Consider the following 27,151-nt stretch of genomic DNA (forward strand, 5'->3'; position numbering starts at 1 on the left):
AAGACTGCTATCCACCACACCGTTGCTCTCACATACTGACCATGACCAGAGCATTACAAAGAGCCAACAGCCCACACCCAAACTGTTGTAGAGACACTCATAAACTTCTGCTTAATTATTTCCTAAAGTCTACCACATTCCAGACAGTGTGAGGGGCTTGCAGGTCTAGCTGAATAAATTAAAGAAAGAAAAAACATATATACACAGTGGGGCAAAAAAGTATTTAGTCAGCCACCAATTGTTCAAGTTCTCCCACTTAAAAAGATGAGAGAGGCCTGTAATTTTCATCATAGGTACACTTCAACTATGACGGACAAAATGAGGGAAAAAAATCCAGAAAATCACATTGTAGGATTTTTAAGGAATTTATTTGCAAATTATGGTGGAAAATAAGTATTTGGTCACCTACAAACAAGCAAGATTTCTGGCTCTCACAGACCTGTAACTTCTTCTTTAAGAGGCTCCTCTGTCCTCCACTCGTTACCTGTATTAATGGCACCTGTTTGAACTTGTTATCAGTATAAAAGACACTTGTCCACAACCTCAAACAGTCACACTCCAAACTCCACTATGGCCAAGACGAAAGAGCTGTCAAAGGACACCAGAAACAAACATTTTAGACCTGCACCAGGCTGGGAAGACTGAATCTGCAATAGGTAAGCAGCTTGGTTTGAAGAAATCAACTGTGGGAGCAATTATTAGGAAATGGAAGACATACAAGACCACTGATAATCTCCCTCGATCTGGGGCTCCACGCAAGATCTCACCCTGTGGGGTGAGACCCTGCCACTTTAGTCTGTCCCCTTGCACCTACCCGGGCTCGAACCAGGGACCCTCTGCACACATCAACATTCACCCACGAAGCATCGTTATCCACCGTGCCACAAAAGCCACGGCTCTTGCAGAGCAAGGGGAACCACTACTTCAAGGTCTCAGAGCAAGTGACGTCACCGAATGAAAAGCTATTAGCGCGCACCACCGCTAACTAGCTAGCCATTTCACATCGGTTACAGTAACATTGTGACAGGATTTACTGTAGACAATTACAGTAGTATAGTGACAAAAGGTGTTGAAGGAGCCAGGAACTACATCTACAACAAGACGACAACTGAACGCAGCCTTTAACAGAGACAAAATGGCAAATTGGGACCAGTAGCGTTAATACAAATACACAACATTACTGAATAAAGACACCTAGAAAGGAGAGGGCATCCTGTGTAGAGGCTCCTAGCGGTTCCCTGGTGTCTACCTGGAGGTGGGTAGCTGTGATTTGTAGTGTGTTTACTTATCCTGAGGCCCAGCCCCTTCGCTCTGTACTACAGGACACAGGGATAGAAGGGTGCAATTGCGGGCCACAATTTGGGGCGTTCCTGCCTGTGAGCATTCCTGCATCAGCAGGAACTCCTCTTTATACTTCTATTGGTCAATTTTGAAGTTAGGACAGGCGGGAGTCAGGGGCGCTCCAGTACAGTGACAACGGTAGCTAGCTAGTAGTACACCAGTAGACAGTGTCCTTTTCCCCTGCCTGCTGGGCACTGTTTTTCTCACAGTTCTGTTAATGACAAGGAGGGCAGGTGTTCGGCAGCTGGAACGAACGACACTGTGTGCTTGTTTAGCCAGCTAGTCCTAAGGAGGACTTCAGTACAGAGCAGGCGAGAGGCGTGGGCGAGACCGTGTGCTAACTAACTAGCAAGCTAGCTAGCACACTGTGTCGCTAACTAGCAGGCTAGCTATTACACAGTGTCGCCCTAGCCTCCCGTCTGCTGTGCCAGCGGGTGGCGGGGATAACCAGTAGACAGTGTCCTTCGGGCACTGTTTTCTGTGGTACAAAGCAGGCAGGAGGTGGGGGCGACACTGTGTGCTAGCTAGCTAACTAGCACACTTTGTCGCTAACTAGCCCCTTGTGGGGCCCCAGTGTTAATTTGTCTGGAAGCAAGACGGTGTCCGCAACGGGGCTGGTTTCCTTTTTGTAATCCGTGATTGACTGTAGACCCTGCCACATGCGTCTTGTGTTTGAGCTGTTGAATTGAGACTCTACTTTGTCTCTATACTGACGCTTAGCTTGTTTGATTGCCTTGCGGAGGGAATATCGGTCATGTTTCCAGTCGCTATGCCATGATTAAAAGCAGTGGTTCGCGCTTTCAGTTTAGCGTGAATGCTGCCATCAATCCACGGTTTTTGGTTAGGGAAGGTTTTAATAGTCACCGTGGGTACAACATCACCGATGAACTTGCTAATAAACTCGCTCACCGAGTCAGCGTATACATCAATGTTGTTGTCTGAGGCTATCCGGGACATTTCACAGTCCACGTGATGGAAGCAGTCTTGAAGCGTGGAATCCGATTGGTCAGACCAGCGTTGAACAGACCTGAGCACGGGTGTTTCCTGTTTTAGTTTCTGTCTATAGGCTGGGAGCAACAAAATGGAGTCGTGGTCAGATATGCCGAAAGGAGGGCGGGGGAGGGCTTTATATGCGTCTCGGAAGTTAGAGTAGCAATGATCCAGAATTCTGCCAGCTCGAGTGGCACATTCGATATGCTGATAAAATTTAGGGAGCCTTGTTTACAGATTAGCTTTGTTCAAAATTCAAAAGGCACTCTCACATCTGAGCAATCTTTTTTGCAGGTGCATGGCAACAGTTGAACAAGATGAAGGAAAAAGGAAACCGCACACTGCTCATCAAAGCTCTGACGAAGGCCGTGAGGACAATACGTAAACTTATTAAAGATCAGTGATACTATCAAGAGCAGTGTGCGGTTTCATTTTTCCTTCAGATTAGCTTTGTTCAAATCCCCAGCTACAATAAATGCAGCCTCAGGATATATGTTTTTTCAGTTTACATAGAGTCCCATGAAGTTCTACATGGCTGAGATTATAATCGAAGAGAATTCTCTTGGTCGATAATGCGGTTGGCATTTGATTGTAAGGAAATCTAGGTCAGGTGGACAAAAGGACTTGAGTTCCTGTATGTTGTTATGATTACACCGTGAGTCATTAATCATAAAGCATACACCCCCTTCTTGCCAGAGAGGCAAGATTTGTTTGCACAATGCGCGAAGAAACCGGATGGATGTACCAACTCTGATAGCATATCCCGAGTGGGCCATGTTTGATGTCTCTCTGGAAGGCAACATTTGCTCGAATTTCATCTACCTTGTTGTCAAGAGACCATGTAGGTTGTATGAAGAACCCTAAAAAAGTGTTCTATATAGCCCCCAAAAATTATTGTAAACATAGCAGAACCTTTTTTGGTGCTATATAAAACCATTTTTAATGGTTTGTTATAGAACCTTAGGAAAGTGCTATTTATAGTACTATACAGGTCCAATTTAGAACTTCATATATAACTTTTTATATAAAAAAGGTTCTTTAGAGCACCAAAGAGGGTTCCACTACGGTTTCAAGCCAAATAGCCCTTTATTTGGCACTATATAGAACCAGTTGTTTTTGAGTGTGTATCAATACTGTACACACCACTGAAACAGCAACATGTCAAAGCAAATCACACTTTACTGTTTAACTCATGTGCAAACATTTTACTGATTTTGTTGGAGTCGCATTGGAGACAACATTAGCATTTTAGCTAACCCTTCCCCTAACTCTTATGCTAAATTTAGCCCATTTCACCCTACCTGCTACGTAAATTCCTAACCTTTGTCATTAGTTCCTCTAACCGCCAATGTAACTTCTCCACATAATTCTCCTTTCTGGTTATGGTGCAACAAGAAACCTTGTCTCAGAGAAAGACGTGTCATACTATACATCATCCAAGACGTGTGATAAGGTAAGTCATTTAATTAATATGCTATTATACGATCCGGGTAAGATTTATGATAATATACATCCTATAAATCCTATGATATTGTTTGACCGCTGTTCCATTCATAATGTAACCTAACGTAACATAATCTATTATTCTCCCGAGTAGCGCAGCGGTCTAAGGCACTGCATCGCAGTGCTAGAGGCGTCACTACAGACCCTGGGTTTGATCCCGGGCTGTATCATGATCGGTAGTACCGTAGGGCGGCGCACAATTGGCCCAGCGTTGTCCGGGTTAGGGGAGGGTTTGGCTGGGGGGGCTTTGCAAGTAGGCTGTCATTGGAAATAAGATTTTTTTTTCTTAACTGACTTGCCTAGTTATATAAAGGTTAAATAAACATTTTACAAGAATTCTAAATGGAGTGTCACTGATTTACGTACTGAATAATAACAATTGCCTTGAGACCATGTTGCTTATACTGGTGTACTATCTTAATTTGACCAGTTTCTTACAGCAGGACAAATAATCCTATAGCAACAGGAAATGTGGAGTATAGGCCTAATTAATGAACATTTTTGTACGGGTTGATACATTTTTTCAAGTTTGACCTTGAATACAATAGAATTTGCATTTCCTACTGACCAGGAACATTCGGCACAAAAACAGCGTGACCAAATTAAGATAGCACACCTGTAAATTGTAGGTCTTATAGCCAGCGCCTTAACTGGCTAGGTATACAAGTGTTTGATTCATGAATAATGTAAAAATCAAATAATAAAGGGTTAACTGTTAGTAGTCTATGAATCACACAACCACAGCAAGAGTTGGCAGATGTCATTGTACAGAAAAGTTGTCAGTCAAGTACTGAAATGAAAGCTATTTACAGTGGTAATATACTCAGTGTCTTAAAACTGAAGCAATGGTGAGCATGATGACCTTTCAATGTTTACCTAAACGTATTGCTCTTTCCATGTGCAACAAGTGAGGAAAATCACATACGTATGTTCTTGCTAACAGGAAGTGTGTGTGTGTGTGTGTGTGTGTGTGTGTGTGTGTGTGTGTGTGTGTATGTGTGTGTGTGTGTGCGAGAGGGAGACAGAAAGAGAAAGAAAGAACAAGAACGTGAAGATGTTTTTATTATTTTAGCACCTTTATTATTTTAACTGTGATTTCTACTGTATATTATGTAATCAGTTACTATATTCAGGAATAGGCCGACTTAAATTAGTCAGCGACATTGCAGTCATGTGAGAGGGTGGAGCTGTTAGGATGAACGTATAGCAGCTATTCTTGGTGACAATCTAGATGTGAAAGGGTATGAACACCAACATGCTTGTCATAGAAAGGAGAAGGATCATCTCTGAGTCGGTCTTCAGTCTGGTAAGATTTGGGTTAACCTCTAATTAATGGCTTAATAAGCTGGTTGCATTCTGTACATTATCATTTGTTTCTCATGACGCTACATAATATACATACAACTTATTTCCCTATGAGGAGATACGGCTACGATGAGAAAGTGCTGTCTTCATTCATATGCACGGACAAAATGAAACAACTTCTTCACAATTCAAAGTTAATTTGTGGATACAGCCCCTAGAAGTTGTCTCAGAGTAGGAAAGAGTTACCAGTGCCACATGCAATTGCTTTGGAGTTGTTCAAATAATGTTTGTATATTTCTATATGATCACTCCATAAATAATCGAGACCTATCTCTTGCACTTTTGACGATGATTTCACAAGGCCTTTTTCACATCATATGCCTAAATACATATAACCACATTTTTCTTTTGATTCTTTAATTACCTTACATTATGTTATTTCAAGTTCTCCATTTGGGACGCACCATCACATTGTTATAATAAGTCTTAATTGGGCTTGCCTATATGAATGATTGAATCTTTGATTTTTGTGTCATTCACCGGTTTGCTACCGAACCCCTTACAGGGATCAATTGACACACAACTTCTCCTCCGGTTTACTGCACATCGCATGCAAAGAATGAAACAATATTAACATGATAACAAACAAAGTTATCCTAGCAACAACAATAACCTATAAGGCTATTGAAGGCAACTAGGGCTTGTGCTAACTTTGTGTTCGATGAAAATGATAGACCTTTCAAACGTTGTTTGCATCATAACGTTGGTAAGCACTAAACCCAATGCCGCACACTGAGTATACCAAGCATTAGGAACACCTTCCTAATATAGAGTTGAACCCCGACTTTTTGCCCTGGGAACTCTTAAAAAGGTGCCAAAAGCGTTCCACAGCGATGCTGGCCCATGTTCACTCCAATGCTTCCCACAGTTGTGTCAAGTTGGCTGGATGTCATTTGGGTTGTGGACCATGCTCGATTCACACAGGAAACTGTTGAGCTTGAAAAACCCAGCAGCATTGCAGTTCTTGACACAAACTGGTGAGCCGACTACCATGCCTCGTTCAAAAGGCACTTAAATATTTTGTCTTGCCAATTCACCCTCTGAATGGCACATACACAATCAGTGTCTCGATTGTCTTAATTCCTTTAACTTGTCTCCTCTACTTCATCTACACTGATTGAAGTGGATTTAACAAGTGACATCAATAAGGCATCATAGCTTTCACCTGGATTCACGTGGTCAGTCTATGTTATGGAAAGAGCAGGTGACGTTAATGTTTTGTATACTCAGTGTATGTCGTGAAAGGAAGATGTGTATTTCACAAATAAAGCAGATGGCATACAAAATGAACCCCCCCGCATTAATTTATTCTCTAATTATTTGCAGCGTGGAAAATCTACTCTGGTATTCATGTTTTTGCTGTTTGGTAAGTCACCTTTATCTCAATGCGCATTTATTTTATTTTATTCAATGCTTTACAGAAAAGGTTTTGGCTTGTCTAAAGGGAATATCTGGGCTTGCCCACACATCACCCACACAGACTTTCCCATGGAAATGGTAATTCCTTCCCTTTTGGGGGTCTAGGTCAGTTTACTGTAAACCACATTGTGACACGTTGCTACCGAGCTGACGGTTTATGACAAAGATAAATAACTCATCAGAGTAGTCATGAAACGGGTGATGTCATACATCTCCCCATCATCTTCGTAAGCAAGTGCTGGAATTCATTACAAAAGTAGACCGATAAACGAACAGCCCCGTCTCAAATGTTATTGTACGGCTTTTGGAAGAGAGAACGTTTCTTACATTTCCAGGAAGGTGTTTGTTTAGGGGACTTTTCGCTCTGCATGTGTGCACTGTGCTTAAGCTCTACCACATCCAAACAACTTCTGTAATTTCCTTTGAGTCAGGACATGAGCATGCCATGCCATTCCTCCAGTGAAGCCCTGCTGTCACAATAGCAGTGTCAGTTTTAGTGTTTGGGCCCCTCTGTCCTGGTTTGAAGGACTGTGTCAGATCTAGCATAAGCTCCTACAATTCTCTCAAGGAGTCGGGAGACGGGCATGGAGGAGCAGGAAACTAATATGGGCCTGTGCTTGAGCACCATTGATGACATTAAGGCACGGGGACAATTCTTCACTGTTTCACATCTCAAGCCAATTGAGACATTGCATAGATTCTCCCATATTCAAACACAGTCAAGCAGTTATACAGTGGTGGACGTTTATGATCTGGGTGTTGAATTCTGAGCTTAGTTTGGTGTAACTTTGGCATATTTGTCTTGAATTTTTCAGGACAAGTTGCATCTGAACATCTAGTCACTGGCATTATAGGAGAATCTGTTCTGTTACCCTGTGACCTGAATTTATCCATCAACCCAGCAAGACTCCGGTTCCATTGGCAAGATCATTCAGACGTTGTGTTGTACTCTTTCAACAACAGAGTTGAGCAAGAATATCAGAATGAACTTTACACAAACAGGACTAACGCCTTTCAGGTTGAGATGAGTTCTGGAAATATCTCTATCGAACTCAAGCAAGTAACACCTCAAGACAACCAGAAAACCTACTGGGCTTTCGCGTTGCTGTTCGACAGAAATGATCAACCTATCCATTTCACCAAAGTGTGTCAGACTACTCTGCTTGTCGCAGGTATGGCTGCGTTATTCATAGCTCTTGTGGGGAAATCATAAATTACATTATTATAGCATTTATACATGGCACTTTATGGAACCTTTCTCTCACTTCTTGTCTTTGCCTTGTACACGTTCAGCACGGTTTCCGACACCCAAATTGACTGTGAAGTACAAAGTGATGAATGCAATGTGTTTGACCCAGGGAGGCTACCCCAAACCAAAAGTCACATGGACTATCCAGGACCTCTCTCAGCCTCAGAACGGCACTCTGGAACCCAGGGAAGTACAGACCAACTTTACACTTGATCCTGAAAGTGGACTGTACACTGTCTGGAGCCAAGTGAATTTCACAGAGAATTACATAGATAATCATTCTGTGACCTGCCAGGTGTTCAACCCCGTTCTGAGAGAGACTGTGAGCAACACAACCATCATCCGCACAAGTAAGAGAATTCACACACACCTTGCAAGAACATGATACAGTGTGTTTCACCCCCTCTCATTACCTAATCTTTATTAACTGAAAACTTAAACTGGTCTTGTCTTTTCCCCACAGGTGAAGGCCTTTCTCTCAGTGCTATTGTAGGCATTACACTAGGCATCACACTATTGATGCTGATTTGCGTCGGGGGAATCATTTTTGTTTACAAACAATGTAAGTTGCAATTTCAGGATTTGTATTACCATAATGAAAATAGATCCAGTACTGTATAAAGACACCCCATCTGTAAATACTCTGTTAGTGCCAAATCTAAGGATATTACATCGATTTACATTCAATGAAGTGCTACCAACTCCCAATCACATGATAACTGCAAACCTGGGATAACTACAGACATAACTATGCTTTGTGGAAAATAACTATTTTTCCTTTGGCACAAATAGTTACTTTGAAAGTGACTACAACTACTTGAATAAAGATTCCAAATTTTTTTCGGAAACTATAGGATTAGCTGCCTTCAACTAATGGCAGGGCTGCATCTGCATGTTGAAGATAGAAATAGAATCAATAGAGTGCACATACAATCTCCTATACTATTCCAATCTATCTGACAGTCATACTGTATTTGATCTACACAATACATTTATATCTGAACATTCTGTTAATGCCCATTCTCCTAAATATCCATTGCTCCAGGTGTACATAAAGGCAAAACATTTAACAAATGATATTTGATTAAAAAAAGTATAAATAAGTTGTGACCCTCAACTACCCCTTTTTCTCCCCAATTTCATGGTATCCAATTGTTGTAGTAGCTACTATCTTGTCTCATTGCTACAACTCCCGTATGGGCTCGGGAGAGATGAAGGTTGAATGTCATGCGTCCTCCGATACACAACCCAACCAGCTGTACTGCTTCTTAACACAGCGCGCATCCAACCCGGAAGCCAGCCGCACCAATGTGCCGTGCACCTGGCAACCTTGGCTAGCGCGCACTGCGCCCGGCCCGCCACAGGAGTCGCTGGTGCGCGATGAGACCAATCCCTCCCTAACCCGGATGACGCTAGGCCAATTGTGCGTCGCCCCACGGACCTCCCGGTTGCGGCCGGTTACGACAGAGCCTGGGCGCAAACCCAGGGACTCTGATGGCACAGCTGGCGCTGCAGTACAGCGCCCTTAACCACTGCGCCACCCGGGAGGCCCCCCTCAACTACTTTATGACTCTTTCAACAGGCCACTGAAAAGGTTGAAAGCTGCAATTAATACTGCAATTAATAGTTTGAAGCCAATTGCAAACATTGCAAGTTGGATATTTACACAGCTAATTCTCCAGTGTAAGAAAACAAACAAAATTAACACAGAATGTTAAATCAACACTGAAAGTGTTGAGTCTGGACCCATATCAAATTATTTGATTATAAGGGATTTTTTATCACTAATGACTAATTATGTATACATTTCAATCAGGACTGACTAATCAGAATATGTTACTGTATAGATGTATGAATTTTCTTTTAACCCTAGTACTGAATATAATGTGTGTAAATATAATCAAGAATTAGAACAATGACTGTCTGTTTCTTGGTAGAAATTAATGAACTTATAGCCAGACTGGCTAGAATGCTTATCTACACAAGCAGACCTTGGCTCGGGTCGTAAATGATCTTAGTAGGGAGAGACGATGTGGGAAGGCTTGAGTAGTACGAAAACTAATGACGTCATTTTCAGTTTATAACCTGTGGTAAACTGTATCATGTTCAGTACTCTCGAGAATAAACGCTGCTAATTGATTTTGAGACTGGTCTCTGTCCATTTTATGCAAATAAGAGTCTTACAAATTCTTAGGAATTGACAGTGTTTAATTTTAATTGGGTATTAAAACATAGAGGAATTTAATTCCTGTAACAATTTGTCACATGCGCCGAATACAACAGGTGTAGTAGACCTTCCCGTGAAATGTTTACTTACTAGCCCTTAACCAACAATGAAGTTAAGAAAATATTTACTAAATAAACTCTAAAAAAATAAGTAACACAGTAAAATACCGATAATTAGGCTGTAAACAGTGGGTGCCGGTACTGAGTCAATGTGCGGGGTTACAGGTTAGTTGCGGTCATTTGTACATATAGATGCCGGTTTTGTACACTCCCAGTGTTAATTCGTTTTTTAAATCACAGTGGAGAATTTGCTGTACACCAGAACAGTGTTAAAGGTCCTGAACAGTCATTCTGAAAAGTATTGGTTCTTTCATGGCTAACAACTTAGAAGTTTGAAAAGACTGAGGCTGTGGGTGGGGAGCTTACATTATATTCATGAAATGCTTATGTCAAGCAACTTGGATGCAGTAAAATCATCTCAAGCAAATTTGGTGATACACAAAGCAACTCAAACATTGAAATTACATTAAAGCTAGATTTTTTGTTGTTGATATACAGTGCCTTCGGAAAGTATTCAGACCCCTTGACTTTTTCCACATTTTATCCTCAGCAATTCTCAGCAATCTACACACAATACCCCATAAAAGGTTTTTAGAAATGTTTGCTAATTAATACAAAATAAAAAACTGAAATACCTTATTTACGTAAGAATTCAGATACTTTGAGACTCGAAATTGAACTCAGGTGCATCCTGTTTCCATTGATCATCCTTGAGATGTTTCTACAACTTGATTGTGGTAAATTCAATTGATTGGACATGATTTGGAAAGGCACACACCTGTCTACATAAGGTCCCACAGTTGACAGTGCATGTCAGAGCAAAAACCAAGCCATGAGGTCAAAGGAATTGTCCATAGAGCTCCGAGACAGGATTGTGTTGAGGCACAGATCTGGGGAAGGGTCCCAAAAAATGTCTGCAGCATTGAAGGTCCCCAAGAACAGTGGCCTCCATAATTCTTCAATGGAAGAAGTTTGAAACCACCAAGACTTTTCCTTGAGCTGGCCGCCCGGCCAAACTGAGTAATCGGGGCAGGAGGACCTTGGCCAGGAAGGTGACCAAGAACCCGATGGTCACTCTGACAGAGCTCTAGAGTTCCTCTGTCGAGATGGGAGAACCTTCCAGAAGGACAACCATCTCTGCAGCACTCCACCAATCAGGTCATTATGGTAGAGTGAGCAGACGGAAGCCACTCCTTAGTAAAAGGCACATGAAAGCCCGCTTGGAGTTTGCCAAAAGGCACCTAAAGAGACTCAGACCATGAAAAACAAGATTCTCTTGTCTAATGATCTATTTGGCTTGAATGTCAAGTGTCACGTCTGGAAGAAACATGGCACCATCCCTACGGTGAAGCATGGTGGTGGCAGATCATGCTTTGGGGATGTTTTTCAGGGACCGGGAGACTAGTTAGGATCGAGGGAAAGATGAACGGAGCAAAGTACAGAGAGATCCTTGAAACCTGCTCCAGAGCGCTCAGGAACTTACTGGGGCGAAGGTTTACCTTCCAACAGGACAACAACCTTAAGCACACATCCAAGCCAACACAGGAGTGGCTTCAGGACAAGTCTCAATGTCCAGTGTGAGGGAACAATTATGTATTCATCGTATTTGTTGGCTATGTAACAATTATTTACTTAACGAACAGTAAGATATTTCTGTCCTGCTAATGCTGTGTTTCATGGTCTCCACTCTAGCACCCTGCAGCTAGTCTGGATGTTGAGGACATGGGTTCTACTAGAGATACAGTGCCTTGCGAAAGTATTCGGCCCCCTTGAACTTTGCGACCTTTTGCCACATTTCAGGCTTCAAACATAAAGATATAAAACTGTATTTTTTTTGTGAAGAATCAACAACAAGTGGGACACAATCATGAAGTGGAATGACATTTATTGGATATTTCAATTTTTTTTAACAAATCAAAAACTGAAAAATTGGGCGTGCAAAATTATTCAGCCCCCTTAAGTTAATACTTTGTAGCGCCACCTTTTGCTGCGATTACAGCTGTAAGTCGCTTGGGGTATGTCTCTATCAGTTTTGCACATCGAGAGACTGAAATTTTTTCCCATTCCTCCTTGCAAAACAGCTCGAGCTCAGTGAGGTTGGATGGAGAGCATTTGTGAACAGCAGTTTTCAGTTCTTTCCACAGATTCTCGATTGGATTCAGGTCTGGACTTTGACTTGGCCATTCTAACAGCTGGATATGTTTATTTTTGAACCATTCCATTGTAGATTTTGCTTTATGTTTTGGATCATTGTCTTGTTGGAAGACAAATCTCCGTCCCAGTCTCAGGTATTTTGCAGACTCCATCAGGTTTTCTTCCAGAATGGTCCTGTATTTGGCTCCATCCATCTTCCCATCAATTTTAACCATCTTCCCTGTCCCTGCTGAAGAAAAGCAGGCCCAAACCATGATGCTGCCACCACCATGTTTGACAGTGGGGATGGTGTGTTCAGGGTGATGAGCTGTGTTGCTTTTACGCCAAACATAACGTCTTGCATTGTTGCCAAAAAGTTCAATTTTGGTTTCATCTGACCAGAGCACCTTCTTCCACATGCTTGGTGTCTCCCAGGTGGCTTGTGGCAAACTTTAAACGACACTTTTTATGGATATCTTTAAGAAATGGCTTTCTTCTTGCCACTCTTCCATAAAGGCCAGATTTGTGCAATATACGACTGATTGTTGTCCTATGGACAGAGTCTCCCACCTCAGCTGTAGATCTCTGCAGTTCATCCAGAGTGATCATGGGCCTCTTGGCTGCATCTCTGATCAGTCTTCTCCTTGTATGAGCTGAAAGTTTAGAGGGACGGCCAGGTCTTGGTAGATTTGCAGTGGTCTGATACTCCTTCCATTTCAATATTATCACTTGCACAGTGCTCCTTGGGATGTTTAAAGCTTGGGAAATCTTTTTGTATCCAAATTCGGCTTTAAACTTCTTCACAACAGTATCTCGGACCTGCCTGGTGTGTTCCTTGTTCTTCATGATGCTCTCTGCGCTTTTGACGGACCTCTGAGACTATCACAGTGCAGGTGCATTTACACGGAGACTTGATTACACACATGTGGATTGTATTTATCATCATTAGTCATTTAGGTCAACATTGGATCATTCAGAGATCCTCACTGAACTTCTGGAGAGAGTTTGCTGCACTGAAAGTAAAGGGGCTGAATAATTTTGCACGCCCAATTTTTCAGTTTTTGATTTGTTAAAAAAGTTTGAAATATCCAATAAATGTCGTTCCACTTCATGATTGTGTCCCACTTGTTGTTGATTCTTCACAAAAAAATACAGTTTTATATCTTTATGTTTGAAGCCTGAAATGTGGCAAAAGGTCGCAAAGTTCAAGGGGGCCGAATACTTTCGCAAGGCACTGTAGCTTGAAGCTGACAATTGACTTGTGTTGGTGATTAAAAATCTAAAAGCTAACAATCTGTAGACAAGATGTGGTATGTGTGACTCGAGATAGAGAGGGCCTGTAAGAGTTAAGAACAATGCCTCATTGTCTCATCTTCCTAGCATCTGGGAAACTAAGTAAAATACCATCCTGTGTAGATAACCAAGGTGGCTTATGGGAAGGTTAGAAGTGACTGACTAAGCAATCTTGGTGTCAGCTATGTAAAAACTGTGCATCGTCTGTAAAGGCGAGACTCTCAGCCTAACAGTCAGTCAAGACTGGTGGGCTGACGGTCTCATTATTGCAATAATGAATTGATATTAAATAAAGATGATCGTTTGAAGAAATGACCAAGACCAAGTCTCTCTCCATAGTGAATTTCCACGACACCAGCCAGAGCCCGGACTTGAACCCGATCTAACATCTCTGGAGAGACCTGAAATAGGTGTGCAGCAACGTCCCCCATCCAACCTGACAGAGCTTGAGAGGATCTGCAGAGAAGCATGTGAGAAACTCCAAATACAGGTGTGCCGCCAAGCTTGTAGCGTCATACCCAAGAAGACTTGATGCTGTAATCCCTGCCAAAGCTGCTTCAACAAAGTACTGAGTAAAGAGTCTGAATAGTTATGTAAATGTTATTTCCATTTTATTTTATTGTTTTATAAATTAGCAAACATTTCTAAAAACCTGTTTTTGCTTTGTCATTATGGGGTATTGTGTGTAGATTGATGAGGGAAAAAAACAATTGAATACATTTTTGAATAAAGCTGTAACCTAAAAAGCACGTGGAAAAAGTCAAGGAGTGTGAATACTTTTCGAATGCACTGTACATCTCCTGTTTGGCATGTCTCTTGTAATGTGGTTCACAGCAGCACAGAGATGCGTTGACTTGACAACTGCGTCAAAGTTTTGAACGACCGCTCTCCCCTTTTGTTCCATGCTGGCTGAAGACCTACAGTAGCTAGCCAGTAACAAGCTAACACCAGACACATATGAAATGGGAAATATATAATTGCCAAAATATGCATTTTGAGGGAAATTGTAGCTTTGTCTGAAGCCTAAAAATACATTTAACCTATGCAGTAAGAAGTTGTTTTTTTTGTTGTAACTGTAACTTCATTGATCTACTGTACTTCAACAACAGATGCATTCACATTGGATGGTTTGATTAGGATTCAAACCTTCTCTCAAACAGCCAATATATATACTCTTAGAGTAGGTTTACCCCATTAATGTACTAACATCATCCCATTTCACTCATTCAAAAGTGGTGTGGCAAAATCCAGACGAGTCTTTTCTGGGTCCTGGAGTTTTTCCTGATCTCATGACCTGGTCAGGTAAAACTTTGGGTCTTATTCGTAGGCTATGACAGGATCCAATGCTAACTTTTTTCTCACTGGCTCGACTGGGATAGTTGACCAAAAATTTACCGGCCCGAGCAGAGTTTCTCCTGGTCTGGACATGGTGTAGTTTTGAATGCATTGGGGTCATGCAGGGCCTATAGGTCAGCATGATTTCTCTCTACATGTAACTATTAATGGGCTATATTTATTATTGAAAAATATATACAAATTGGTGATGCTTATTTTTGTCCACATATACACGTGTGAATTGAAAATGTTTTTTTTTGCATATCCCAACTCTCCCCGAAACACCCTCGGAGATTGTGGTCACAGCCAGGGTCTGCCATTATCAACAGCAACCTTGGACCAAGTAGGGTTAAGTGCCTTCCTTGCTCAAGGGTACATCAACAGATTTTTCACATTGTCAGCTCATGGATTCAAACAAGTAACGTTTTGGTTACTGGCCCATGACTGGAACGAATTTAAGCATCAGCTGTCAGAGCAGCTTACCGATCATTGCACCTGTACATAGCCGATCTGTAAATAGCCCACCCAACTACCTCATTCCCATATTGTTATTTATTTTTTGCTCCTTTGCACCCCAGTATCTCTACTTGTACATTCATCTTCTGCACATCTATCACTCCAGTCTTTAATTGCTAAATTGTAATTATTTCGCCCCTATGGCCTATTTATTGCCTTACCTCCCTAATTTTACTACATTTGCACACACTGTATGTAGACTTTTCTATTGTGTTATTGACTGTACGTTTGTTTATCCCATGTGTAACTCTGTTGTTTGTGTCGCACTGCTTTGCTCCATCTTGACCAGGTCATAGTTGTAAATGAGAACTTGTTCTCAACTGGTCTACCTGGTTAAATAAAGGTGAAATAAAATGTAAAAATCGCTCTAACTGCTAGGCTACCTGCTGTCACATTTGTTATTATGGATCTGTTTAATATAATTTAGTAATGTGAGTCATTACTCTATTCTTAAGAATTACATTGTATTAATTGCGTTCATTTTTGTTTCTAAAGTAAGTAATTTAGAGATGTTTTTTACAGCTCAAAATAGGACCCTGTCCCTTTAAAAGAACTGGTGTATTAAAATGAGAGTTAAGGTGATGTCACCTTGTCCCATTAATAATGAATCCAAGTGTTTGACATGGGGGAGGGGACCAGTAGCTTTATGATCAAACTTTGTCAATGTAGAAGCAACTGCCATTTTTCATACTTTGGCCAACATACTTCTGGTTTACTTCAAATATCATACCATTTCATGAAAAACGTGATTTTGACAGTTCATGACTTTTAACACAATACCATATGTATTTCATGAGGCCTTATTTTGAGCGCCTAGTTTGACGGTAATACAGGGGCCTGAAACTCAGACACATTTGAACCAAAACCACGTCTATCATTATCGTATTTCCCAGCATGCACTATTGTAGGTTGATTTTTCAAAAAAAGGTTTCAAAATCTGTTTGTGCATGTACAGTAAATTGATTGATTTATTAATATAATATATATATAATATATATATATATATATATATATATATATATATATATATATATATATATATATATATATATATATATTAATATATTTAATAAATAACATACACTACCGTTCAAAAGTTTGGGGTCACTTAGAAATGTCCTTGTTTTTGAAAGAAAAGCACATTTTTTGTCCATTAAAATAACATCAAATTAATCAGAAATACAGTGTAGACATTGCTAATGTTGTAAATTACTTTTGTAATCGGAAACAGCAGATTCTTAATGGAATATCTACATAGGCGTACAGAGGCCCATTATCAGCAACCATCACTCCTGTGTTCCAATGACACGTTGTGTTAGCTTATCCAAGTTTAATTTTAAAAGGCTAATTGATCATTAGAAAACCCTTTTGCAATTATGTTAGCACAGCTGAAAACTCTGGTGCTGATTAAAGAAGCAAACTGGCCTTCTTTAGACTAGTTGAGTATCTAGAGGTTCAACATTTGTGTGTTCGATTACAGGCTCAAAATGGCCAGAAACAAATAACTTTATTCTGAAACTCGTCAGTCCGTTCTTGTTCTGAGAAATTAAGACTATTCCATGAAGGCTATTCTCGTACAATGCTGTGTACTACTCCCTTCACAGAACAGTGCAAACTGTCTAACCAGGATAGAAATAGGAGTGGTACAATACAACTATTTTCTGCCCAGGACTGGATGAATGTACTATATATCCTGGCCTCTCATTTGAGGAGTGTCAAGTATGTGAAAATCAATCTGCCCTATGTACTTTTAATAGTTAGTTGGCTGCAGTGTATTGCTCATTATGACTAAAACACTGATCCATGTTGATCTAGGTTGTGGAACCAGTGGAGTTAAAGCTACAGCAAACAGTGTTGCTGCAGGATCCAGCGAGGGTGCCGCAGGAGGTGTTGAGGAGCACAGCAATCTGATGTCTTCCACAACAAGCCAGGCTTTGGGCAATTGTAGTGTTGTTCAAGGTGATGGAGCTACAGCAATCAATAGTGGTGAAGCAACAGTTGACAACACTAATGGTGCTGCCACAGAAGCAAACAGTGCTGCCACAGAAGGTGTTACTGAACCAGTGGATGACATGGCAACTGTCATGACTGGCCTGTTCGGGTCAGGTTACCGTGGACCACAATCCTACAGGGACATCTCTCACACCCACCAGAGGGGGAGAGATCGAGAGGTATGGAGGTGTTTTTTTTTTTATGACACCTCACACGCATTGTTAATCTTAAACAGCAGACAAAATCCCTTTGTCGCAGAGTGTGGAGGAATGGAATGTATGATGGGACTATGGAGAACCAGCCTCAGAACAGTAACATGCAATAAATGGACTTTGGGACAATCTGTTTCGTCAGCCAAAATGGTAGTACAGTGGTTGCTCCACTAAAAGTTTTTGCAATTATGCTGCGGGATTAGAGGTAATTTAGGGTTTAGTATGGTACCCTGCGTCACTACTTCATTGCTCCAGACCAGCACAATGGGGAGTTAGAGCACTGATTATGCTTTTGGGTCCCAATGCTGGTTCAATACCCGTGCCGGCCTCAACTGGGAGACCCATGAGATGACTAGGTTTTGGGATTCTTTCCATCTAAAAACATTAATAAATAAATCTAAATAATAATAATCATTATTCTAATAAGTATTATCATTATTATTATGTATCACATCCAACCGTGATTGGGAGTCACATAAGACTTAGAGCGTTTCTCTCCCTCTAAAAACAGAAATAAATGTTTTGGCCTTTACAAATATTATTTTGGCCTTTATTCAGATTACAATCACTTATTTTAGTTTTTTTGAAAACGAAATAACCTCAAAAATATCATTATATATTATCAAGTTGATGGCACAGTCATAGAGCCAGCACCTAACATAAAGCTGAGTGACTCACTCATTCATGGCTTTGGATCAAAATAAATAAGTACCAACATTCTTTCTGATAGTCTTTAATAAAGAAATGTTTTGGTTATCCTGACCTGGACACCATGTACAGTATTATAACAGCCCTCCTGATTGGCACAGCGGTCTAAGATGCTGCATCGCAATGCAAAATTAATTGCTACAGATGTAGGTTTGATACCCGTGCCGGAAGACCCATATGTAATTATCGATTATCAAATTTTGTTATATACTGTAGGCCTACAGTAGGCAACATGAGTCTCACTAGTGTTGAGTAATGTGCTGTTAAAAGTGGTGTGGGTCTTATTTATTTAAAGAGCATATTGCAGTTACAAGCAATAGGATTTGGAGCAATAGCCTACAACTATTTTAGCACTGTTTCACGCTGCTCTGAGACAAGCACGGGGATTGATCTTGAGATTTACACTGAATCTCCGTTTGGGTATTGGTTAAACTACAATTATACAATAAAGGTGGAGAAACGTTTTGCTCTTAGTGCAGCAGTCAGTTCAGAACAAATTCTTATTTACAAAGACAGCCTACTCCTTCATCCACATCGGGGAATTGAACCCCGGTCTCCCACGTGCCTGCACAACAAGGGGATTATTTTGCTAAATAGCCCAGTACTGTAGCCTACTCACGACCGTCACATTTTACAGCGTCATATTTTCCGTTCCAGCCAAACGGAAAGCCAGAGTCTTTTTTTCTTTTTTTCATGGAATACTATAATATTAATCAAATGAATTAAGCAAAATGCCTTAAAATTAGTCCCATATACAATGTTCCTACAACAAGGTTTTAAATTCTCTAGTACAGCACTATTGAAGGCTATCAAATGTTTCTCAAAGATTCCCTCTGGTGGTCAAACTAGCACTAACTAGCTTTAATGGTTATGATGGCTGCCACTTAAATAACGTGCCAAATTACAAACAACTGTAATGACGATAGATGGAATTTGAAAATGAATGTTGTTTTTGTTGTTTTTAAAAATTAAATGACGACATTATAACAAAACATTGTAACTTGAAGAGTTTTCATAATATGTACCTGATGTTTGTATACTGTACTTTGTGTGAAAAATGTCCAGATCAAAGAGAATGTTTTAGTTGTTAGTTGTCTAAATTGGATCTGAGTAAAATCCAGACCTTGCCTCGTAACAAGTGGCGCCCAGAGAACTTGCCATGAAGACGGAAATGCCCCTTTCTGACCTGAGGGTATAAAACATGTGAGTTAAGAATTAACATCTCAGACTAGGTGACCACGAGCTGCAGCCAAGGTCTGATCAGTTGTAACCCCAAAATGCAACACGAGGTTGAAGACAAAGAAACCTTTAAAAATCTATGCTACGAATGAGGGTGAATTCAAGCAGGACCAACCGGTTACCACTCTCCAAGGAATCGTGTCTACACTGCTTTCATTCCTACGCTGGATCCCTGAACTACATGGCTGACCATACTCAGAAGACCCCCTTTCAGAACAAGGGCTAGGAAACAGGCCACTAAGAGAAAAGACACTGACATCGTGTGGACAATCAGAGAGTTACACCCGGTAACCAAAGAAGTGCCGTCATCAGAGGAGAAGGCGAATCCGGTCTACAAAGAGATACCCCATCAGAGACATTCGACAAGTAATTACATCATTATATTCTGACCCATAAGAGCGGCAGTTTGGGGCAAGGTGTTAGGGCTAAAATAAGCATAGTTTACAAATGTATCCAAGTGTACTTTTCTCTCATGCACTCTCTCTATTTTAAATCCCCCATTGTGTGTAACATGTGTGATATTGTGTTGGCCCGCTAAGAACCTGTTTCATTGTACTAAGTTCTAATCAATAGCCCAGACTGTGTGTTTGTGTATCTTATACTATCATTTTAGCTTGTTAGTAAATAAATAATCAACTCAATTGGTGTGGTACTGACTTATTTAGTGGGACTAGGGTTTGTGCAGATTCACAGATTATGCGACGTTAAGGATGAGACTGTAGAGGAAATTAATTAATTAGCTATTGTTGTAAAATCGACATTCTGATATTCTTTGAGTTAATTTGGGAGATGGAAACTCAATAAAAAACAAACTTTCCCATGGTGCCCCAGGTTACTGAGTTAACCACATAATTATTAACAGTTAATCATTTGATGAACAGCAGTTGTCACAATCAATACAATGTCACAACAGTAACCATGCAACTGGACAAACATTAGTGGTAAGAAATTGTGTTTTCGGACAGGCCTTAGCCTGAACTAGATGCAGATAGATGAGACGATTGTGTACTGTATCTCATGACACATGTTTATAGGCAGTCCTTATCTTGACAATTATAGACGTGGCGAGTTTTAAGAGTATTTCTTGCGGCCACCTGTAACAGTTTCTGTGTTATTTGATTGTTGTTTCCTTAGGTTACCGCTGGAGGGCACCCTTATCCTGGTTTCTAGTTTCCAAGTTACCCTTATTATTACTTATTGGATTCAATTGTGTTTAATTACCTCCTCTGTTCACCTGATTGCCTTGTTATTTAGGTTCCTCAGTTGGCCTGTATCTTTGCTTAGGTCTCATGTTTTATTAGTGGGCTCTTATGCGGTTGTTTTGTTTCTGTTAAGACTAAGTAAAAGTTCTGGATTTACCCTTACCTCTGCTTGCTGTGTTTCTCTGCGCCTGGGTTCGAACTAGCATTATTGTTACACTACCTAGCTAAGATTCTTGACGTTGGATTAAAACGAGACTAAAGCGACCATTATATTTAAAACGTTTTCATTACATGTATAATTCATCACTTTCACATGCACATTGAATAGCTACGTAGCTAACGAGCTAATGTTGCCTAGTTAAGATTAGCTTGCCTGTACAAATTCCAGCAGCTAGTCTCTGTAGCTAATTAACAGCAATTAGCTGAAAGCTAGCTAGCTAATGAACAGGCAAATAAAGGTAGCTAACCAATGAATGTGATTTTGTTTTGATTAGCTAGGTAGCTAACTAGCTCATGTAATGTAATACCAGTCAGATGAGAGCTAACATTGGCTAAGTAGCTAACCAACAAGCGAGGAAAGCTAGCTAGCTAGCTATAATTTTGCCAAGTAAGTTTTTTCTCATAAGGCTGAAGTCATCTGTAAACTTCTGATCTAGACACTTGCGGGTAATCGGAGCACAAACAAATATGCACAAAGCGAACGTCCTTGGCTGCTATGCTAGCCAAGTAACTCTAGCTAGCTAGGTAACCTACGTATGACTGTAACTTTAGCTAATGTGTATGGCCAGTTCATGCACCACAATATCATCCTTCCTTAAACAAAACATAACTAGTTAACCTGTTAGAGCTCTAGGGGCGCTATTTCATTTTTGGATAAAAAACGTTCCCGTTTTAAGCGCGATATTTTGTCACGAAAAGATGCTCGACTATGCATATTCTTGACAGTTTTGGAAAGAAAACACTCTGAAGTTTCAGAATCTGCAAAGATTTTGTCTGTAAGTGCCCCAGAACTCATTCTACAGGCGAAACCAAGATGATGCATCACCCAGGAATTAGCAGAATTTCTGAAGCTCTGTTTTCCATTCTCTCCTTATATGGCTGTGATTGCGCAACGAATGAGCCTACACTTTCTGTCGTTCGCCCAAGGTCTTAGCAGCATTGTGACGTATTTGTAGGCATATCATTGGAAGATTGACCATAAGAGACTACATTTTCCAAGTGTCCGCCTGGTGTCCTGCGTCGAATTCGGTGCGCAATTGCCAGCTGCTTCTACTTTACCATTTGATTCAGGGGAGAAAGCATGTGTCCAAGAACGATGTATCAATGAAGAGATATGTGAAAAACACCTTGATGATTGATTCTAAACAACGTTTGCCATGTTTTCAGTCGATATTATGGAGTTAATTTGGAAAAAAGTTCGCGTTTTGAGGACTGAATTTTCGGATTTCTTTTGGTAGCCAAATGTGATGTATAAAACGGAGCTATTTCTAATACACAAGGAATCTTTTTGGAAAAACTGAGCATCTGCTATCTAACTGAGAGTATCCTCATTGAAAACATCAGAAGTTCTTCAAAGGTAAATTATTTTATTTGAAGGCTTTTATGTTTTTGTTAATGTTGCGTGCTGGATGCTAACGCTAATGCTAACGCGAAATGCTAACGCGAAATGCTAACGCTAGCTAGCTACTTTTACACAAATGATTGTTTTCCTATGGTTGAGAAGCATATTTTGAAAATCTGAGATGATAGTGTTGTTTAGAAAAGGCTAAGATTGAGAGATGGCATATTTATTTCATTTCATTTGCGATTTTCATAAATAGTTAACGTTGTGTTATGCTAATGAGCTTGCTGATAGATTTACACAATCCTGGATACAGGGTTTTTTTCATAGCTAAACGTGACGCAGAAAACGGACCGATTTGTCCTAAACAAATAATCTTTCAGGAAAAACTGAACATTTGCTATCTGAGAGTCTCCTCATTGAAAACATCTGAAGTTCTTCAAAGGTAAATGATTTTATTTGAATGCTTTTCTGTTTTTTTGTGTAAATGTTGCCAGCTGAATGCTAATGCTAAATGCTTGAAAATCTGAGATGACAGTGTTGTTAACAAAAGGCTAAGCTTGAGAGCTAGCATATTTATTTCATTTCATTTGCGATTTTCATGAATAGTTAACGTTGCGTTATGGTAATGAGCTTGAGTCTGTATTCACGATCCCGGATCCGGGATGGGGAGATCAGAAAGGTTAACATTAGTTATGTTAACTTTGAAACCACCAAACGTTGGGAAACTGCCACACTAATCACGTTCATTCGTATTGCACAGACCAATCTATGATAACGTAAGATGAAGTAGACAGATTTTACATAGGACAAACACTGCAGTTTACTACACTACATTTCCTCAACTAAGAACAACCAAGGCCACAACACAAACCAGAGTTGAGAAAACAAATTGCTTAGTTAAGAAACAGTAAGTTACCTATGTTGATTTATTTTTTATTTAATGGGGATAGGGTCTCGTTTCCTGAATTTCCACCTGACTGATGTGCCCAAAGTAAACTGCCTGTTACTCAGGCCCAGAAGCCAGGATATGCATATAATTGGTAGCATTGGATAGAAAACACTTTGAAGTTATACAAATGTTAAAATAATGTCTGAGACTATAACAGAATTGATATGGCAGGCAAAAATCCAAAGAAAAACCAACCATAAATGGTTTTTGAGGTCCCAGGCTCCTATAATGGAAACCTATTGTTCCTGTGTAATTCCGTCTCCCAGATTGCAATTCCTATGGCTTCCACTAGATGTCAACAGCCTTTATTCAATGTTTCAGGCTTGTTTTTTGAAAAACAGGCAAGAATTTGGAGTTTTGGTTGGAGAGCACCAGAACAATATCAATCTTTCTAATTATATCAGCACTTACTAATTTTGCTTTCCTATTGAACACACTACCTTCCGTATGAAATATAATACCTGAGGATTTAATAGAAACGTTGTTTGACTTGTTTGGACAAAGTTCAGGGTAGCATTTGGGACTCCTTCGTCTGCATGTTGAACGAGTGGATTACTGAAATCGATGGCGCCAACTAAACTGACTTTTTGGGATATAAAGAAGGATTTTATCTACCAAAACGACCATTCATGTTGTACCTGGGACCCTTGGGATTGCAAACAGAGGAAGATCTTCGAAGTAAGTGATTTATTTAATTGCTATTTGTGATTTTATGAAGCCTGTGCTCGTTGAAAAATATGTTAATGTTGGGCGCCGCCCTCAGACAATCGCAGGGTATGCTTTCGCCGTAAAGCCTATTGTAAATCAAACAACGCAGATAGATTAACAAGAATTTAAGCTTTTAAATGATAAGATACTTGTATGTTCATGAATGTTTAATATTACGATTATTTATTTGAATTGCGCGCCCTCCAATTTCACCGGATGTTGTAGGCTGGTGTCCAGCTAGCTAAATTGGTCTGCCTGCTCTTCAGGCAGATAGATATTCTGAGAGCAGGTTTGTGTCTCCTTCTTCTGTACATGAGAAACTGTTTAAAACTGTATAACACAATAGTGTCTTTGGAAAACTGGTTCATATATCCCGAAGTCAATAGCGAATGTGTATATGTATATATTTATGTTGCCGTTAATGTATTGAAAGCTTATTTCGGCAGGTTAACCAAGTGTTTGCTGGCTGAGCTAGCCATGTTAATGATGAGCTAACTAGCACCGTCAGTCAGTGCACTGTAATGTCACGCTAGCTATTGCTTGCAGGTGATTTATTGAAATATTAAGTGAATGTTTGCTTTCTTAGTACCTTAAAAGGTTTGTACTTGTACTTGTGCTCTGTATTTCTGGATTAATGTCACATCACATGAAGGACATGTATCATTACTGTTGCTCCTATCTAAAAGATATCTCGTGTCCTACCTAATCAGTGAACGTGTGGCTGTGACCGTTCTGTCAATGTCTGTCATCACTGTTTGATATATTTTACTGCAGGTGTGCTTTACTGTATTTTTGTTATTTTTCTTTAACACAACGCATTTATATATTCACCTTGTGCATTGAGTCAGATATATTCTGAGAGCAACGTGTGGCTGTGACTGTCGTGTCAATTCTTGTTATCACTGTTTGATATATTTTACCGCAGATTAAAAAAAACAAGTCAACCTGAAGTTCGGGTGTCCGTGTGCCTTTCTTCTGGGTGGCTATATGAAGTTGGTTACACATGGTTGGAATAGGAATTGTGGTGGTCATGTGAATTTCCTTTCGGCTTCAGACAAATGCCCATTCTCACTTAAAATGTAGATTTTTTAATTAAGGGGTTTCAGTTAAACAAACTATAGTAATGCTTTTCTTGTGACTTGTTGTTTGCAGTTACTTCATGTCAATGCAGATGAATACAGGATTAACCATATTACTTTAGGTTAATGAGGTCGAGGTACACATAGTGGAGATCCACATGCTGAACAGTAGTAAAGCTATACAGCACCATAGTCATGTCTCATCTACCCATTCACCAGAAATGTGTAGGACCCACCGGGGTGATGCTATAGCAGCTATTTTGCATCCGAAGCTCACCACACCTCCGCTATCACAGTTACGGGTAAAGGAGGGAATGAGGCTAATTAGGAACCAGGGGGTGATTAGGTGGTGATGGTGTAACTATGTGTAAGGAATCTGTTAACTTGGTGCTCAGTGGACAGACTTGCCCAGTGGAAAGCAAGAAATTGGACATAACAGGTATTTGACAGTTTTTTGGGGTACATATTTTGTGTATTTGACTTGTATTATATTGAGCATGAACCTATGAAGTACACGGAAGTTGTTTTTCCCCCCACCATAGGCCAGAGAGAATACCTGTAGCTAGCCACCTTACTCTTTCTGCATGCCTTTGTGTGACAAGTTACTGTAGGTGTTCTAAAGTTGATGTTCTGAAAATAAGACCATGTAATCCTCACACTCGTACAGGTGTGTTTTCTGACTGACTCGAGGAAACATTCAGTCTGCTCAACTGACCTTGTGTTAAATGATGGTGTCCTATTACTATCTATCATTTGTACATTTTGCTTCTGTATAATGTATATTGAAATGAATCCACATAACATTGATTTCTTTATTTTAATGTTTGACTTGTAATGCTGGTGTTTTTCCTATACGGTAGATGTCATTCAGTTGAGCCATTATGCTGTATTTGTGTTTGGAAACGTCCTAAGGTGGAGATGTGGTTAGATGTGGTAGAGAGCCCCCTCTGCTGGATTCATGTAGCATGACACTTACTGTTTGTTGCATAGTTCAGAGGTGCAGTGGCCCAAAGACAAACATGTTAATAGGGTCATCTTAATCTTTAACGGAAATGTCATTGAATGTGTTTTATGAATGGTCAAAAGTTAAGAGATCCAATCCAGTAGCGTTGCATGGGAAAAATCTCTGGGGAAGCCAAGCCAAAAAAAGCCATATTGCAATCTGTGTTGTGTTAAAAGGGTTTGCTCTATGACCTGTTAGTTATATGCCATGCCACCGTGACAATAAGACAGTGGCAGAATAAATTAAACCGTATCTTTGTTTCATCACAAAACCGGAGAGCATGATCTGTCCGGTGGAGTCCACAAAGCATTTTGAAAAAAACAAACAGTTACATGACCTACAGCATGGTCAAGCAAGTTAATGTTTTTGGACTACTAAACAACCATGCTTAGTTTAAAACAGTGACAAAACTTAAAGATACCAAAAACGATTTTGTCCAATCAACGTAAGCTATACATGTGGCTGTCCATGGTACTGATTTATGTGTGTGCATGCGTGCAAGTAGAAAAAAACATGTTGACACACCCTCCTCTTTCATATTGCCGAAACGGTCTATGACTGTCATATCTTACGAACTGGCTCGAAGCCCGTAACAAAGAGGGAGACAACACAGAGATAAAGGAATTAACAAAAATATATGAAATAAAGTAAACTATATACAAGTAACAATGGTGTGTGTCGTCAGCAGTGTATTGGGCCGACCAACCTGCATTGTGTCCCGCCACCCACCACCCACCAACCCCTCTTTTACGCTACTGCTACTCTCTGTTCATTATATATGCATAGTCACTTTAAACATATCTACATGTACATACTACCTCAAACAGCCTGACTAACCGGTGTCTGTATGTAGCCTCGCTACTTTTATTGCCTCACTACTGTATATAGCCTGTCTTTTTACTATTGTTTTATTTCTTTACTTACCTATTGTTCACCTAATACCTTTTTTGCACTATTGGTTAGAGTGTAAGTAAGCATTTCACTGTAAGGTCTACTATACCTGTTGTATACGGCGCACGTGACAAATAAACTTGGATTTGATTTGTAAGTGAGTAGATGCGTACA

General features: G+C 40.2%; 1 protein-coding gene across 3 annotated transcripts; it reads left to right on the plus strand.

The window, feature by feature from the left end:
• Window positions 1-4,790: 4,790 nt before the first annotated feature.
• LOC149972813 (T-lymphocyte activation antigen CD80-like) lies at window positions 4,791-17,909 on the plus strand. Of its 3 annotated transcripts, none has more exons than XM_090215588.1 (6): window positions 4,791-5,140; window positions 6,526-6,565; window positions 7,434-7,790; window positions 7,912-8,217; window positions 8,331-8,429; window positions 13,919-15,801. In XM_090215588.1, the coding sequence occupies exons 1-6, from the start codon at window positions 5,078-5,080 to the stop codon at window positions 13,963-13,965; spliced, it is 912 nt and encodes a 303-aa protein (XP_090071714.1). In that variant the 5' UTR covers window positions 4,791-5,077; the 3' UTR covers window positions 13,966-15,801. The 3 variants fall into 3 exon arrangements, with proteins under 3 accessions (XP_090071714.1, XP_090071712.1, XP_090071713.1); XM_090215586.1 differs by lacking the exon at window positions 13,919-15,801 and adding an exon at window positions 17,246-17,909 and having other exon boundaries at window positions 4,821-5,140; XM_090215587.1 differs by lacking the exons at window positions 6,526-6,565; window positions 13,919-15,801 and adding an exon at window positions 17,246-17,909 and having other exon boundaries at window positions 5,042-5,140.
• The last annotated feature ends 9,242 nt before the right edge of the window (window positions 17,910-27,151 follow it).

This window comes from Oncorhynchus mykiss, chromosome 22, assembly GCF_057628025.1.
Source record: "Oncorhynchus mykiss isolate SJ-2025 chromosome 22, ASM5762802v1, whole genome shotgun sequence".
Classification (NCBI taxonomy): domain Eukaryota; kingdom Metazoa; phylum Chordata; class Actinopteri; order Salmoniformes; family Salmonidae; genus Oncorhynchus; species Oncorhynchus mykiss.

Excerpts from the sequence above, each read along its gene's own strand:
- LOC149972813 (XM_090215586.1), top strand. The coding sequence starts at position 5,078 with ATGAACACCAACATGCTTGTCATAGAAAGGAGAAGGATCATCTCTGAG. Across the intron at positions 5,141-6,525 it reads CTGAGTCGGTCTTCAGTCTG|CGTGGAAAATCTACTCTGGT; the intron begins GTAAGATTTGGG and ends AATTATTTGCAG. Across the intron at positions 8,218-8,330 it reads CACAACCATCATCCGCACAA|GTGAAGGCCTTTCTCTCAGT; the intron begins GTAAGAGAATTC and ends TTTTCCCCACAG.